Raw genomic sequence first — 17,085 nt, forward strand, 5'->3', positions numbered from 1 at the left:
CTGTAGGTGGAACAAGGGTAAAAGAACATGAATTGTTATGCCGGGCGAGAAAGAGTGAAGGAGGAAGCAGGAACATAAGAAAAGTTTTCACCAACTGGCTGCTGATATCTTTACTCAAGGCTCGACGAGCCAGGGTAGTTTCGGGAGACGAGGACGATGAAGCGGCTTTCTGGATCAGGCAAGAAGGCTCGTCTGATGCTTTGGATACTTGTTTGGTTTATCTAAAATTGGAATTGCTTTTGGAAAAGAAAGAATGAGATGGTTTGGGAATGAAGACAGTAGTAGGTGGCTGGTGGTAAGAGGCAGAGAAAAAGTGGCATGAGAGAGTACCTGGTGTTGAATAGGTAGTTAGGTTCAAGTCGGGGCAGTTGGGTCTGGTTGAAATAGTATCAGATGAGAGATCAAAGTTTGAATTGACAAGGTAGATACTAAAGATTCAATAGCCTGAGATGAACTTGTTTGTGGAAAGAACCCCAGTGAGACTCAAGGTAAGAGGCAGATGTAAGTTCAAGTTAATTTTCTTTCCTTTATAGTATCGAGGTCGTCGGCGTGAGGGCGTAGGAACACTGGTTTTTACGAGAATCTCATGTGTTCCGTGAACACGATCAAAACATTGTGCCAAGGTCATCGGGAATTTGGTCAATTAGGGCACAATATAAAATTCACAAGAAGACTGTCATGTGTGCTACAGATGCCTTGTGTGAGGATGAAATCTTTGAGGATGGATTATATGTCGAACTCCGATGTTGAATTAGCTGCGTCTGGATTAGTTGGCAGGTGCAGAATTTCGTGACTGGAAGGGACTATAACGACGTTTTGCAACTCCAGACGAAGATTCGCCAATAGTGAAATGGCTCCTATCATGGCCAAGTACGGTGGTTATGGCTCAGTCAAATGTACTGGGCATCATATCTATCTTGTCCATTAGACATGATACCAAGGTATTCAAGTTTGGCCTTGTTTACACAGAAATATTCATTGTCTGCCTTTTCTTCAATTTTACGTTGTTCTTCATTCAAATACATAATTTCTATCAAACATGGTCTCAACTGTGAATCATCAAGGATATACACCCAGAGAAACAACCGAACGCCAACCCAATGCTGCTCGAGACCCGTGACGCAATGTTCCACTTCATCTTTCCTACAAATCGCAATCGCATCAGAAGAACACACTACGCTTCTTGTGAATCTTGTTGTTGTTGCCTTCACTACCATTTCGCCTCCTTCCACTCGAACTACCCTGGGCCGGTTGAGGCGTGCCATACTGTTGCGGGGGTAGCATTGGCCCAACTGCTGGGCCATGCCACCAGCTACTGAAGCCAGAGCCGCGCGGCGGCCCAACACTGACAGGCCTCGGCGGAGGCGCCGTGCCGTTGGGAGCACCGGGCGGCTGGAGCTGCTGTGGTTGTGACGGACCGGCGCGCGGAGGTAGGTTGGGTCGGCTCGCTTCATAGTCCTGGCCTTGCATGCCAAACTGTTTCCTTAACGCTTCAGTCTCCTTCTCAATCTCGGCTTCGCGCCTGCGCTGCTGCCTCTCTTCCTCCTCAAGCATCTTCTTGATACGTTGCTGCTCCTCCTTGTCCCGCTTTTCGCGCTCGCGCTCCTGCCTCTGCACCTCGGCCTGTAGCCGCTTTGTCTCGGCGTCCACAGCGGCGGTCGATTTGCGATCCAGTGGGGGCGGCGTTGGCTGCTGTGTCACGGGCGTAGACGTCTTTGCCGGAGGTAGATTCCCAAGTCCACCGGTCATTGTATACGCACTGCTTCCCGGTGCTGGTGAAGATGTCTTTGGGGGAGTAGCGCCCGGGATGGGACGGGAGTTCTTGCGCTTTGTTGGGGGCATGCCCGAGACATTGAACGAGTCACGGTTAGGAAACAAGTATATGTCCCGAATGACCTCGGCACCAAGCAGCAAGACAAGTTCCAGGCCCTTTCGGTCCTCGACATCTACCCTAGCCAGGTTCGGTTCATATATGGTGAGACCGGCATTTCGCCCCTGCTTGAACATGGCCACCGTGATGTCAGGATCCTTGCTCTTTTGTTTGCCCATTGATCGTCCCGTCATGTAGCATGTCATGTCCTTGGAGAACTTGCTATCCCTCTTCCACTTGAACATGATCTTGGGCGCGAGGCTGCTTGCGCCCGCCGGGTCTGCATCTTGATCTAGCTTGGACGCCGACGGCAGCTTGAAGCTCTGCTGGGGCATCTCAAATTCCCACGACTCCTTGCCGGTCCATGTGCTCTTTTCGCCCTTGACTACTACCTGCTGATCGGGGTCGTAGAGCTGTATCGTGAAACCGTCCGGGATCATTGGAACGGGAGCGGGCGTGACGCCATTCTGGGCGCGAATCTCGGCGGCAGAGAGCGTAGGCTGCTGCCACTCTGGCTCGATCAGGACCTCGCCGTAGATGATATCTTGCGTGTGGGCGTCGGCCAGTCCCAGACCGTACTTGTTCCTCGACTGCGGCAGAGTCGGGTCCGGGCGCTTGTAGGCATACTCGGGCGCCGGCTCGGATCCGTTCTGGGTGAAGTATAGCACAGAAGCGAGAGGGCTGTCGGCCGTCTGCCGCGAAAAGAAGGTTGGCAGATTTTCGTCGAGCATGGCGAAAGCCACGTGCAGAAGGGCACCACTAAACTAGGTATTCTCTCTAGCTTTGGCGGGTGGGGGATTGGTTGTTGGAGTGCAGGTAGGTAGTGTCCCGGTCCCTGGATTCTGTCGCACTTCGGAGGCGCTTCTTTAGAGTAGATAGCTTGCTTCGAGAAGTTGTTGGAAAGACGTTGCGATTTGGACAAAGGGGGGAGCAAAAAAAACGTTGGAATGTCTGAAAGAAAGATAAAAACTGGGCTCACTAAAGCGAAGGAAGCGATCAGGCGAATCTCGGGCTCGGATGACTATGCCCGGTCAGCTGAGAGCAAGGCTGAGTTGAGTGAGCGAATGAGTTTACATGCGACAAGTCTCGAGTTGGGCCCAGTTCCAGTCCGAGTATATTTGCAGCAGTGATCAATCAACAAATGCATGTGTTTGTTCTTTAGCGGTAACAGAAAAGGATCTAGTGATCGTCAAATGCAATCAAAAAGCAAACAACTCTTGTCTATCTTCTCACCATGAGAAAAGTGGCAGCCTGGCACACACACACATACACCCCTTTCCCCCTCTTACTCTCCCTTTCCAGCGCAACCACATGACGACAATTGTCCATGAATTGCAGAAACAAGAGAGAGACAAGACAGGCGCCTGGCAAAGGCCAAGACCTGCAACTGCAAGCATGCGGGTCTGGGGCTTACTAGGTAAAGTAATGGAGCGTAGTGGGAGCATGCACCTCTGTACATCCACTAATGTAAGTCGGGTAGGGGAGGGTTCCCGATCAAAGTTTAGCAGGTTTCTGTTCCTTTGCAGCTACGGCTACCCTGATTGCACCGCATTACGTATTGTCTGTAGTGGGACGGGTTACATGGTACTACTGCAGATCATGAGTGCTGCGCCACACGCTGAGAGCTGCGGGAGAAGGCAGCAAAGAATCTCGTTGGAAAAAGATCCACTGATTGGCGTGTCCCAACGTGGAATTCTCGGCGGTACGTACAGAGGTTCGTAATGCCCAAAGCTCTATACCTACACTAGAGAAGCACTGAGGAAAGAATAGAACAGCACTAGTTTTAGTCTCTGGCTTCTTGTTTGGTGGTGGGGGCGGGCACTTCCACCAGTGGCTGTGTTGGCGATTGATCTCAAGCTTTCCCGCCCAATCGCATCGATCTCTGTAAATCCCCAGGTGAGATGGCTGTCGGCGTTTACAGAGGTAGTAAGTAGTGCAATAGAGGGCAGCAATAACTCAAAAGTTCGGTTGAAGCACCAAGACCCCCCAATCACATGTATAACGGAAAGAGGCCCTGCATTCATAATACCAAGCTTGAGTGAATTGAAACTATATTGCTCATCAACGGTCGTGCAATCTATGCACTTGGTAAAAGCACACAGGGTCTTAACGCAGGTGCTCTATGAAACCCACCCAATGTATACCAAATGCACACGCGTGTATTCTTTCCACCATCTGATTGAGGGCACACTATGCATATCCTTCTTTTCATCTAGGTTAGATTCATGTCTCAATGAGGGTTCTCATTCTCCGCCGGCCAAGTCAGCCATTCGCTATCAATATTCCCAGCATTTCACTCTTTGGCCTCGACTAGGTGTAAGCCAACCCTGTCGCCAGGTCGCGAGTTGCACAGCTATAGAAACTAGCGGGTAGATATAAACATAACCATGTCACTGGATTTCTGGACAAACCCAATTAACAGATCCCTTCCGGACAAGTATGAAGACTCTTCATCGATATCATGCAATCTGTCGTGGGTATATGATTTTTTTTCTTTTTTGGGAAGAATAACGAAAAAAAAAAAGGAAAAAGAAGGAATCTCGGTCATGTCTGATTTTAGGATCCTGGCCAGAGATGGTTGAGAAGATGTCCAATACAGAAGTCAAGGCTGTCATGGAAGCCGGATCTGCTGGAGACATACTACTGTCCAAGGTCGCCGCAGCATAAATCGCTGCTACCTTTGGTAATATAGCAATGGAGGAGAGCACTTTTGGCCAAAACCAAACAGAGTAACGCGCAAATGTCTACTGTGTATAATCGTTGTCCGAAGAAATTCAATTGAATCGAACCGCAGGACTATAATATCGGTAACTATAACAAACAAAACCGGCACCAAAGTGCTGTAGTATAACGGAAACTGCGGAACCGAATTTTTGCGGCTCAGCGAGGCGGAGGCTCAAAAATGGGCTCCCCCCATGTTTCAATGTGGCGGCCAACGCGTGGCCAACTGACGTAGCACCAACCCGGCATATAGCTATTATAGGAGGTGATGGAAAGGGAAAAAGCTACTTGGAACGAAAATCCGGGCAGTATGTGTATGTGGGTGGCTGCGGCTTGTAGCTCAATGCTGATTTGTGGTAAATCGATACTTTTGTTTTCTTGTTTCTCTCTCTATTCCTCCGCAATTTAGATCATAAGAGATGGAGAAAGCTTCGTCTACCTCAGCACGATGGTGCCTCAGATTGGGAGAGGAAGAAGGAAGCTCAAGTGATGGTCACCACGAGATATATGGCTGGCGGCATGGACTCGACACGATGCTCTCAACTTCAAATTTTGAAAAGTAATGGTTTTGGATGCAATCTCAGATAAAATAATAGTTATATGGATTCGAATTTTAATACTGTGAGCGCATAATGAATGACCTTTTCCTTCTTCATTAGTACCCCAGCAGTATCAAGCTATGAAGGTAGAAAAGAAAACGCTCATTAGAGTTCAACTTGAAAATATTTTCTGCCCAGTGCCAACACCTTGCCATGCTAAAAAAAAAAAAAAGATTCGCCAGGTTTGCTAGATTGGATAATGACCAAGACTCAAGATGGCCTCCTTTGCTTTGGATGCATGAGACCAAATGAGATGAACAGATATCAGTATGTACAGCTAAGTAAGATATGTAGTTATGCACGCTTTTCATTACGCTCATCGCCCCTCTGCTTTCCGAGCTTGACGCCGGCGATGACAATTGTGGAGTCGGCAGATGTGCTGCTCTCGACTCAAACCGTGAATGCTAACCAGACTCTCCTTATGATGGTCACCTCATGCCTCCTTGATCCGTGTTGATGGGCGGCAGATCAGGAACCGGTGGGACTTCCTGGCTCCTCTCATCTGCTCGCTTCAAACGTCCTGTTTGTTGATTGACCCAGCTTCCAACTGACCGATAACGCGCAGGCCGATCCTCGCTAGTCGTAGTGTAGACTGTTTCTCTATCACCGGCTTCTCGGCGGCTCATCCACGAAAAGCGAGTGATGAAGTTGTTTGACTGCCGTAATTGTGTTGCAGCAGGCTGGGGTGGGTTGAGGTACTCCTCGGGTATAATTATATCGCCGTCTCCGAAGCCCGACGACAGAGAAGAGAGTTCACTTGCTCTGTTTACTTGTCGTCGGTTCGGATCGTAGGCGTCAGATGGTTGGCGGGCTAGCTCCGACTGATTGTAGAAGTTGTCCGGCATCCGTGACCTCATGGTGTTATTTACGTCGCTGCCAATGGGCGATTGTGCTTGACTCATTGCCATGTACTGCTCTGCAGGAATCATGACGACTGATCCGGGGGCCAATTGAGGCTGCATGTTCCGCTGTGAGGTCGCCGTATTCGTGCGGCTCAGCCTCGGAGGCTGATTCGATTGCTGATACATCTTGTCGGCGCCATAGAATCCGGCCGCCTCCATGGAATTGTGGCTCCCCTTTTCGTACATTGGCGGAGGTAAATCATTCCTCATGAACATGCTTTGGCTGTCCCAACCCGAGTTGCCCTGATTCCTACGCCAAGGCAGTCTATTCATCAAGTTGTTGTTTCCACCAAACTCCTCACGTCGACGCCTTGACTTTTTCAGGGTGCGGTAGATGATCCAGCCAACAAAGCAAATCAAGACAAAAGCGCCTATGACGGGTTAGTCGCATTCTCATCGTCATACACAGACTGTCATGCTTACCAATTGATCCGACAGCAATGAGGGCATGCTCTGCTGCGGGATCCAGCGCACCGGGTGGGGGCTTGTTGTCGTCTCGGTCCTTCCCTCCGTTGCGACTTCCGCCAGAGTCATTATTGCCGCCGTTGTCGTTATCGTTGAGAGAGTCCGCGAGAGCAGTGGCGGTGACAGTAGCGGTGGCGTCTGTAGCAGTAAAGGCGATTGTACCAAGTGATGACGATGTTCCCAAAGCGGGAAGAGCGGGTGTAAAGTCTGCCCCTGGCCCATCTACACCTTTCCTAGGTTGACTGGATATTGTGATAGGGGGCAAGGTAGTCAAAACAGGAATGACAGTGGTCATAGTTGCCATCTGTACCGAGGTCACTATACTTGTCGATTGGACGACTGACGCGACTGGGGTGGGAACTGATGTGGTCGATGTGGTTGAAGTGGTCGGAGGTGGGCTGGGCAGCGGCGTCGGCGTGGTAGTAGGCGTCGTCGCCGGGGGTGCAGCCGCAGGAACTTCTGTGGCAATGGTGGCCGTCACGACACTAATCGTCGTTGACTCGTCCCCGCTACCCTTGTTGTTATTATTATTGTTATTGCTGCCGCCGTCTTTACTGCCGCTGTGGTCGTTATTACTGCCGCCTCCATCCTTGTTGCTGTCTTTGCTGCCATCATCTTGGCTCTTGTTGTTGCCCTTATTCTTGTCACTGCCCCCATTGCCTCCTCCGTTGCCCTTGCCCTTGCCATCGCTACCCTTGTCGCTGTCATCGCTGCCACCGTCGCGAGATTTCTTGATGCCAGATGAGTCGTCATTTTGCTGACCTTTATCGTTGCGATCTTTCAGAGTTGCCGCCGAGAGAACTTCCGCTTTCACGTCCGACCCACGATCCAGAACCGCTCGCCTAGGTTTGGATGGTGCCATTTCTTCACCCTCAATCATGCCGTGGCCACATGCGCCGCAACGCTGTAATTGTAGTTGCCGCCTAGTGATTCCTAAACATGACCGAAAGCTGATAGTCGTTGATCTTAAACGCCTGCGTATAATATTAAAAAGTAGAGAAAACCGTAAAACCTGTGTAAAGGCGGGCCGAATAGGAGTACTGTTGCAGAATTGAGACCAGCCCAGAGTTTAATGTGGATTGAGAGAAAAGCAGAACAATGAGGGCCTGCCTTGGAAGAACTGAACGAAAAGGATGAGTAAGGGTGTGGGAGAAGAAGGGAAGTGGGAGAAAAGAGGGTAGGGGACCGAGTATCAGAAGTGGTAATGATCTCTGCCAATTCCCCGGCCGGAAGCTTGGAGAGCATGAAATCAACCTACGCAGTCTGCAACAAGGGGCCAGGCCTTGACTTCAAGACCGTGCACCTCGAGAGCCACCTTCCCAAGAAGTCTGTGTAGCAATGCCTCCGAGGCAAGCTGGGACCGGGGGGGTTCTTTGCATGCCACGATATTCAGAAAGATCCATGTTCTCCTCGGCTTTGTTCCTGGTGTTGGACGTCTAGCAATGCGTTTACCATTAACTGTATAGAATAGTCTAGTTCGTCCAATGTCATTTGTTCCAGAGAGGTTTGTTGTTATTCTTGGAGGAGAGACGGGCAACAAGATGCCTCATCATGACTTGAGGAAAGTCCACAGGACATTGGTAGAAGGCACGAGATTTCTTACGCCGCGCTGGCTCCCGGCGACAACAGAGATACTTGCGGCTCTCGTCCAGATGGGTCCGTCCTGAATTGAGCGTTGGACCACTCTATACACTAGGCATATTAGGTAGCGCCGTTGGAGATCTGCCCCGCGAGAGGTGTGACTTAGATGAGGGTCCGAGTGGTGCAGCAAGGGTTCACTACCCAGTTCCAGGGAAGCCAGCGGTCAATCCATCGAAGACTTGGAAGAAGAGGGAGTGCGTGCCACTGTGGAATAGATTGGCGGTGCTGGCAGTGCTGGTTGTGCTGCGCGGCGTCGGCTTTGGGGCTCGGTGGTACGTGGTGAAGTCGTTCAGTCCGTCCACAGCCTGCGACTTTTGCGTGTCTTGCATGACATGTCGTCGAGCATGAGACAGATCTGACCAGGGTCAATTGTCTCAGCGCCGGGGTTAGTGGGCGGGCCAAGGGTTTCATCGCTGCAGGTCGGCAGCAAGCGGCGCTATACCGGCAGTGCCCCTGTCTTGACCCCAGGTCTGATTGCTGGAAACCTGGCCCCTGCTGCTGTCGAACACTCCAACAGAAAGAGCCTCCTTCTCCATGGATTCGGCACCATTGTATAATACAATGTATAAGTTACCGTGCTGAATAGAGGGCCAGTAGTCGATGAGAATCAAGCAGTGTTTACTTCTTGTCGGCCGTGGATCCGGAACATCATACAAGTTTGTCCATTTCGAGCACGGCGTAAGTTCCGAAGAAACAATGGAAGTCAATACCTCCTCCTCCTACAAGTAACAGCAGCTACCAAACCCAGGCGAATGAAGACACGTGATCTTCCTCTTCTCCAAACCCGGGCAGATCGAGAGTTCTCTTGACTCTGAACACATGGCCTGAGCTCAATCCCCCTCACGAGTGCTTCATGGTCGGACTTGCGATGAGAGATGACAGATTGAAATTTGAAGCAAAATCGAATGTCAGGAGGGAAAAAGTGCATGTAAACAAGAAGGCTCAAGGTCAGAAAGGTCAAGGTAGCATAGAATCGGTGCGCTAGAAAGTCAGGTGGATTAGCACTGAGACTCGTATAAACCGTGGCCCCAAGGGGCAGGTTTCGACTTGCAGTTTAGCGTCGAGGACCCTGTCACTTCCCAAGGCAGATTTTCAATGTGGGTGCACGGTGCCAGGCGCCAGGGGTGGTCGATCCTGAACAAGACTGTTACTAGAAATCCAGCAAAGTTGTTCTCAAAAATTGCCGAAAAGGCGATTAGCATGTTCCATGGGCCTAGAGGAACCTCCAAAGGGGGTTACGATCTTTTCGGAAATACGGCAGAAACCCAGTGCAGCTCACGGGCGTCTCGAGATCTCCCGCAGATATGAACCGCACAGGCTCAACAGGCCTTTGCCTATGGTTGAAGCAGCTCACTTCTTGGCGTACATCCTCCTGGAAATCGAGGCTTGTCTTGTCCCCTCTGGGCGTCTCGTGAACAAAAAGTCGTCTGCACAGAAGGGAAGAGAAATTCCGGGTCTCGAAACCCAGTCAAGCTTTTGTATAAGCTAGCAACGTAGCATGCTGGGGACGGCTTCCTCGATTGCCGGGTTGGCTTGGCTTCTACTTGGCTTGGTGTAAGTGGCTGCTGTCAAGGGCGGGACTGAGAAACATGCAAGGCCCTGTGTCGTGATGAACCACTCGAGAGGATTGCTGGAGCGATGAGGCTATTCGGCAACAGCCGTCAGTATGCATGATGGGTGCACACATCTATGCCTGTCGCGTGACCCTGAAGCGCTTCATCTTCAAGCATCAAACTCGACGAGAAACTAGACACTTGCCGGATAACCGCAATGTTGCTCATGATGATGGCTTCACTGCCAATAGCCAAAAATTAGAGATACTGCCAAGTCAATGGATATTTGAAGACACAATAGCATGATTAGTGAAGATGATCAAAAGCTCATGGCTATTTGGCAGTCGTCTGAAGCCATGTGTGTCAAAATGCCATGATGTGGAACATACAGAAGAAGCTATCGTTGATTGGTGGTGTTTTCACTAGTGTGACGAATGTCATCAACCTGCCCCTCCTCTGTTCCTCTACATTACCATGTTGGGTCCAAAAGTCCTTCAGATTACTTTGGAATTCGCGGATAGTCTCAAGACTTTGCCCAGGACTCCCACATGTATTTGACATTTACAGCTTGTCAACTGGCGAATCGCAGCTGTAAGCTCAATATGGAACACACTTTTGACAGCCATTGCTATATGGCACCTAACCTAGGTGCTTAGCTTTAGCTCAAGTACATGCTATTTGGCCATGCTACCACTCGGAAGGGGAGGCAGTTCTTTTCATCAAATTTATTCAGAAAATCAGGATTCTGAGCAGGATACGAGAAGATTTGGAATTCCAAAATGAAAAGTAAGCATTCATCACTACCTGGAACGACCTAGATTGTCCTGGCAGTTGCGCCACATTCCATTGTCATCACGAACCAGCACCGCCACATTGGGCATAGTGTTTCCTTTAGTCAGCTTTTGCGAAATTCATCGTCAGTCATCGAATTACCCCCCAGAGAGGTTATTTGGAGTCAAATCTCTCCACTCAATTTTTATATTTCGTAGTCGTAAATCAAACACTTACATATCTCGAGCCGCAGACTCTCGACGCGTACTCACAAAATTCTATCCTCTTCTTTCCCAGAAGAAAATCCTACCCGACGTGATCAGAAAATAGCATTCAAACACAGCAGTTTATAGGCGGGACAGAGAAAAAGGGAGAGAAAATGGCGGACAAGGTCAAGCACCCCTCATCGCTGCCCGAGCTGCAGGCCCTCTTTTCCAGCACCACATATGTCGCCGTCGACTTCTTCGCCGACTGGTGCCCGCCGTGCAAGCAGATCGCGCCCATATGGCAAAAGCTGGCCGAGCAGCACAGCGTCCCCGGCCAGCTGGCCTTTGCCAAGGTGAATGTGGACCATGCACAGGACGTTGCCCGCGCCTACGGCATCACCGCCATGCCCACGTTCATGTTCTTCAAGGAGGGCAAGCAGGTCGCTGTCCACGGCCAGGCCAAGGTCCAGGGCGCTGACCCGCGGGCCTTGATGGCCGCTGCCGAAAAGCTGGGCGGTCTGGCGCAGAAGAGGGCTGCCGAGGCTGGAAAGGCATAAGCCAGCGCCCGCGATTTTTTCACGACCACTTTCGACGAACACGATCAGCATGGCGTAGCTCGGAGTCCTATTCGGGGAACGGTTTTCATTCAATCAGTATACCCACAACACCAAACTCACAACTCTTGCAACGTTTTGCAAATTATTATCCCGCACCAAGCAAGGAGCAGGGAACAGAGATTATTTCAGCCACATCTCATTATCAAGACTGGGATCAAGATTGGGAAGCCGTTAAGTCGACAACCGAAAAGCAGCCTCGTTCTCATTCTTTTCTCGCCAGGGACACGCCATGCAAAGAACGCCTGATGATCAAAAAAGGCCTTTACATGCTCTCATCCAACGACCATTTGACGCGGCTTATACGACCGGATCAACCGAGGACGCCAAGAGATAATCTTGATTGGTTTGAAGTGGTGACCTTTACGGCTGGAGTGTATGCAATGATATATAGAGCAGCGGACGCTCCGACTTTATATTAAATAGAAGAATCTTCAAAGATTGATTATAAACTTTTGCGTGAATAGCACATGTCCTACGTGATCTGATTTTTTTTATACAAAACATTGATCCCAGAACCCGCCACTCTGCGCAAAGGTCAGGCTGGAGACAAATGCATCGAGCCCGCAGCGGCCCAGCTCGTCAGCACCGCAAGTCTCGAGCGGGATGACCCGGTCATTGACCAGGACGCGGACAAGCTCCTCATCGACGCCGGCGCAGGTCATCTTTTCGACGTACATTCTGGCGGCAAACGGCACGAGCCAGCTGGCGCTGAAGCCGTTGGTCTCGGCCGTCGTCTCGACCGTGACGTTGGACAGCGCCGCTGTGGCGTTGTAGAGGCCCATGGCGCTAAAGATGGTCGTCATGTCATTGTCGTGCGAGAAGTCGGCGTACAGGGGCAGTCCCAGCGGAAAGGTGGCAGAGGAGCTGTCCAAGGTTGTGTTGGTGCTCGTGTGATCTTGCACGCTGGTGTTGGTCAGTCGCGCAATCAGCTCGTTGGTGAAGCCGACGCCCTGAGTAGGGCCGAGAGGGTTGCCGTAGCCATAGCCGTAGTACTTGTCAAGGGTGTTGTAGTAGCCGTACTGCTCCCACTCCTCGGTAGTGAAGAGCGAGCACCACTCGGAGATGTTTCCTGCCGAGTTGGCCACTGTATTGAAGGGGCAGAGGTCCATGATATAGATGGTCTGATCGGCTGTGATATTTGCCCCGACCAGGTTTGCATTCAGACGTGCCGTGATGTTGGGCAGGAACACGGCCGTCCAGCTTGCTCGAGCATCATCCTTGATCTCACTATCCGGGCCATCCTCAAAGGCAGTGCACAGGCTGTGACTAAGCGTGTTATTGACACCCTCGTCCTCGGAGATGGTCAGGATATCCCAAGGGTAACCGTCTGAGCTGCTGCCGCCGGAAGCCAAGCGTGCTTGGTGAAATCCTTGCGTCCAGTTCAAAGCCGATTCAACTACTCTCTCCTCTCCAGACGACCGGAACCAAGGTGTTGTATCGCGGGTCATTTGTTCATATCTTTGGAAGAACTTCATGCCAGCATTGACGAGCTCTTGCTGGCCAAAGGTAGTGAGCTGGTCAGCTCCCAATGTGTATTCGTAGTCTGCAATAAACTCATAACCAGCACCATACGACGTTGTCGATGACTGTATCGCCTGGATGGTGGCATTGTACTTTGCCGTTTTGCTGGCTGTTGGATCGCGTGCGCCGTGACGAGACAGCATCTGCACGAATGTGATCTCACAAGTCTCGGGGATGCTGGCATCTATCTCCGAAGGCACTGTGAAATAAGGCGAATACTGGCCCCAATTCTGCGATATCTCTGGGCTGCACTGGTATCCCGCCTCAACAGAGTCGCAATTACTGGCACAGGCTGCCTGTCTGCATAGCTGTTAGTTTTCTAGATGTCCCGAAATGGCATGATGATGAAAAGTCGCCCACTCACGAGCAAGCAATCAACGACGCCAGTCCGGCGACGACAGAGAGTTTCGACGCCATTGCTACAAATCTGCTCCAAAGATGTGCACGCGACCTATTCGGACGTTCACTCAAGCTGACCACATATTTTCATTCGCAAGGGTTGCGGCAATACTTATACCGCAACCCACGACCCCCCATGATGACTAGCAGTTAATCTGCCATTCAATGCTATTGAACGCCATCACCAGGGTGCTGTTGACTGCGAACGATGCAACCGTACTGCTGTTGTCCACGTGCTTACTACCACCATGCCCGGGGGTCAGTGTTACTATGCGCAAGGTATACTTTGACTGTGCGCACGTGGGCTCGTCCGGGGCTCTTGAGTGGAATGTTTCTTGGCGATGTGCACGCGGCGTATCACAGCGCTAGAAATTAGCGGCAAATCTCCTTTTCCCTGGGACCTGGCATTAGTGCCGAACATAGGCGAAACGGGATTTGCAATCGAGCTCGGAGCTACGACAATGGAGAATACGGCGATCCACGACTTTCTTGCTCCGATACGAGAGGTTTACTTTGATAGAGAAGAGGATGACAGAGCCGTTCTCCGAGCAAGTTGATTTTTGCAGGCCAGTGATAAAATTGGTAAGCTAGGGAGTAATTTGACAACCTTGATAACATTCCATAAGTACTCCGACCAAGGACACCGTTCAGTGCTCAGGGCACGGTACTCGGCGAGAGTAAACCACTTAATATGCTGCCTGTCGTCGTCAACCACTGTTTGGTCTTAGAAAAATGTCGCATGCGCATATCGGATGCATTATTATTTTAAAAGTAAATTTAACGAAAGATTGTATTATAGCATGGCGCGAGGGAATAATAAACAAGGAAATGCAAGAATGAGCAAAAAACCACAAGCATATAGCAGCGTTATACTAATTGTCTTCAACTCAAGATGCATGCATGCCCAGGCCGAAAAGAAGGAAAAAAGAATTGGCGTCACCCGGAATCGAACCGGGGTCTTCACGGAAGTGCCCGTGGTCGTGGGTGATTAATCACTCCACAACGTGATGTACTGACCACTATACTATGACACCTCGCCCGGTTGGGTTTGCTGATTGGTTGTTGAAAGACACCAAACTAACAACAGTTATCATGGTAGGACACAAGGATTCGCGAGACTCCACTACTGCACTGTATACACTTCAGCTTTGACCCGGATGCGATCGTCGATTTTGTCCTTGAGTAAATGTTTTTGTTACTATGTTTCAAACTCCCTAATAAGATCAGAAACGACATACTCGGCGGGATGAACTGATGAATTCGTGCCGCCTGTTTGATGTGCGAGCGTGAGGTCCGCCAATACTTAGGTCCACTATGCACACTGGTAGTTAATCTGTTATATAGCATCGACATATAGCAATAAGTGCGACGATGCGACAAATATTCAGATTGTTTGCTTGCCTTTCTCTGAGTAGCTGTGTCACCGAGTATTGGAATATAGCTGATTGTATATCATCTGTAATCTAGTGAGGCGGTTGGAGTAACAATGGTCACCAGATTCATGGCATGCCATTCTGGCTGCTTCTCTTCCATCCTAAACACTTCTTCGATTCACTCGGGATATCCAATGAGCATCGCATATGAAGATCATTCAAGTTTACCTCGCTCCATCCAGGTACCACATATTTCCGATACAACTTTATGAGCAATAGAGGGGATTGGTTGGTAGCATTATAATACTCTATACAAGTGCCTCGGGTGAGAAACATTCCTCGAGGGAATGACCCCGAAAGTCTTTTGAATGAAATCTTCTCTAAACAAGATTTGCTTCCAGACCTCATGGATTAGATTTTTCGGTCAATGGTTTCTCTTCATTCCCAAGCAAGATTTCATTATTTGTAGTTACATAAACTCTAGGATACGTACTCTATTCAATGGCGTGCAGCGCTTCAATGTTCTCATCCTTGGACTATGAAAGCACTCCATGTCTAGGTATGGTGTATGGTCTAAAGAGTGGACCGCTCGATAAGATAAGCAAATTGTGGCTAAAAAGATCCGTGCACCGCCCTCGAGCCCCACGAAATTTCTGAGGGCACGAAAACCCTCAAGCCAAGCAAATCGCATCCACTGAAAATCTCCAAGATAGTACCATCTGCGAACTTGAGCCTGGCCTCGATCCTCTGAACACCACACGCCCAACGCCCAGCCCAGCAAACCACAGTCATTTTCCCCACGTCAACCAACCAACCCAATACCGCCAAAATGACTGGAGGCATTTCTGTCCGCGATGTCGATGTAGGTGCCATCATCAGACTCTCCATCGACCCCTGAGAGCCGGCCTCCAAAGAGATCAAAAAAGATCGAGCGATAAATATACCAAAGCACAATACTTGGGCGACCTCGAAATGGGTCATCGCAAAGAAGATACATATGGAGCAGGCGCGAGGGGTCGAAAGACTCTTGTGACGGAATCATGCTGATATGTGGTTTGTGACTGCAGGCTCAGAAGTTCATCGAGGCTTACGCCAGCTTCTTGAAGCGTCAGGGCAAGCTGCCCATCCCCGGTAAGTAGCAAACTTCTTTGTTAACTTTGGCGACGATGCTTCTATATGCATCTACAGCCTCGTCAATCTGCGCAATCATCGACGATATGGTATGCTGACTTGGCTCTGACTAGGTTGGGTCGACACTGTCAAGACCGGTCCTTCCCGCGAGCTTCCTCCCCAGAACGTTGACTGGTACTACGTCCGCGCCGCCTCTGTCGCCCGCCACGTCTACCTCCGCAAGACCGTCGGTGTTGGCCGTCTCCGCCGCGTCCACGGTACCGCCAAGAACCGTGGTGTCCGCCCCAGCCACCGTAAGTTTCCCAGAGTACAAGGCCTCTTTGGTCATTGAAGGAACTGCATGCTAATCAAATACTTCCAGACGTCGATGCCTCTGGCAGCGTTGACCGCAAGATCTTCCAGTCCCTTGAGAAGATCGGTGTCCTTGAGCAGGACGAGGAGAAGGGTGGCCGCCGCATCACTCAGTCCGGCCAGCGTGATCTGGACCGTATTGCCCAGACCGTCGTCGAGGAGGACGAGGAGGAGGATGAGGAGTAAATGTGCTTTTCTTCCAAGACAAGAGTTATGATATCCGATACGGCACCAAAGGGGAAATATGGGTTGGTTCAGGTTACTGCATAGGGTTCGGCGTCTGAAAATGGCTTTGACATTCTGATTGACCAATTCATGAGGCTTCCTGAACACCATGAGATGATGCTTTGCGCACCGACAGTGTCCGGCCGATCGTGATGATGAGGTAACCTGTACATATCGGTTGGAAGCCGTTCCTCTATTCCTCTATGATAGGGTCTTGTCATGTAATCAGAGAGGTCCTTTGAACATACCTGATGTAGCCCGAGTCAGGCTTATCTGAGCACAACTTGACCAAATGAGACCATCGTGACGCATGCCAGACTCCGTCTGTCGCCTTTATACCCAAAGCCCATGAACGTCACGATTGTCACAGTTAGTACTGAGCTTTACAGACGCGTAGATCACAAGCAGAGAGTTCTGCCTCGGCGTGCTGAGCAACAACCTGGTAGGATAGAAGACCCAAGGTGGCGCACTGACAAGACTGGCGAACCAAGATATATGTCTGTGTTGAACAGTTTTCACAATCCATCGTGGAATTTTCGAGGTGACTGAAACTCAAGGGCGAACGATTTTTGCCTTAGAATGGCATCCTCGAGTACATTGGATCTGCTGGACAGCCACCTCCTGCGATACACACTCTCCAATATGCACATGTCAAATCTGAAGTTTAGAAAGAGTTCGGTTTTGACTAATTTGCTATATGAGACCTGGAGACTTCATTGTTTCCTGCTCCTTTCTCTCTT

General features: G+C 50.2%; 6 protein-coding genes across 6 annotated transcripts; 2 read left to right on the plus strand and 4 right to left on the minus strand.

The window, feature by feature from the left end:
* Positions 1-1,161: 1,161 nt before the first annotated feature.
* On the minus strand, positions 1,162-2,601 carry PFICI_05583 (uncharacterized protein; the record flags this gene model as incomplete). Its single annotated transcript, XM_007834164.1, has 1 exon — positions 1,162-2,601. The coding sequence occupies one exon, from the start codon at positions 2,599-2,601 to the stop codon at positions 1,162-1,164; it is 1,440 nt and encodes a 479-aa protein (XP_007832355.1).
* Positions 2,602-5,618: 3,017 nt separating this feature from the next.
* PFICI_05584 (uncharacterized protein) lies at positions 5,619-7,419 on the minus strand (the record flags this gene model as incomplete). The annotated part of the gene is made up of 2 exons (XM_007834165.1): positions 5,619-6,463; positions 6,516-7,419. The coding sequence occupies 2 exons, from the start codon at positions 7,417-7,419 to the stop codon at positions 5,619-5,621; spliced, it is 1,749 nt and encodes a 582-aa protein (XP_007832356.1).
* A 916-nt stretch (positions 7,420-8,335) lies between these two features.
* On the minus strand, positions 8,336-8,527 carry PFICI_05585 (uncharacterized protein; the record flags this gene model as incomplete). Its single annotated transcript, XM_007834166.1, has 1 exon — positions 8,336-8,527. The coding sequence occupies one exon, from the start codon at positions 8,525-8,527 to the stop codon at positions 8,336-8,338; it is 192 nt and encodes a 63-aa protein (XP_007832357.1).
* A 2,374-nt stretch (positions 8,528-10,901) lies between these two features.
* Positions 10,902-11,285, plus strand: PFICI_05586 (Thioredoxin-like protein; the record flags this gene model as incomplete). Its single annotated transcript, XM_007834167.1, has 1 exon — positions 10,902-11,285. One exon carries the CDS (start codon positions 10,902-10,904, stop codon positions 11,283-11,285), a length of 384 nt encoding a protein of 127 aa, XP_007832358.1.
* Positions 11,286-11,836: 551 nt separating this feature from the next.
* Positions 11,837-13,283, minus strand: PFICI_05587 (uncharacterized protein; the record flags this gene model as incomplete). The annotated part of the gene is made up of 2 exons (XM_007834168.1): positions 11,837-13,166; positions 13,231-13,283. 2 exons carry the CDS (start codon positions 13,281-13,283, stop codon positions 11,837-11,839), a joined length of 1,383 nt encoding a protein of 460 aa, XP_007832359.1.
* Positions 13,284-15,467: 2,184 nt separating this feature from the next.
* PFICI_05588 (40S ribosomal protein S19) lies at positions 15,468-16,306 on the plus strand (the record flags this gene model as incomplete). The annotated part of the gene is made up of 4 exons (XM_007834169.1): positions 15,468-15,500; positions 15,706-15,769; positions 15,883-16,062; positions 16,131-16,306. The coding sequence occupies 4 exons, from the start codon at positions 15,468-15,470 to the stop codon at positions 16,304-16,306; spliced, it is 453 nt and encodes a 150-aa protein (XP_007832360.1).
* Positions 16,307-17,085: the final 779 nt, after the last annotated feature.

Source organism: Pestalotiopsis fici (assembly GCF_000516985.1).
Source record: "Pestalotiopsis fici W106-1 unplaced genomic scaffold PFICI_Scf_3, whole genome shotgun sequence".
Classification (NCBI taxonomy): Eukaryota; Fungi; Ascomycota; class Sordariomycetes; order Amphisphaeriales; family Sporocadaceae; genus Pestalotiopsis; species Pestalotiopsis fici.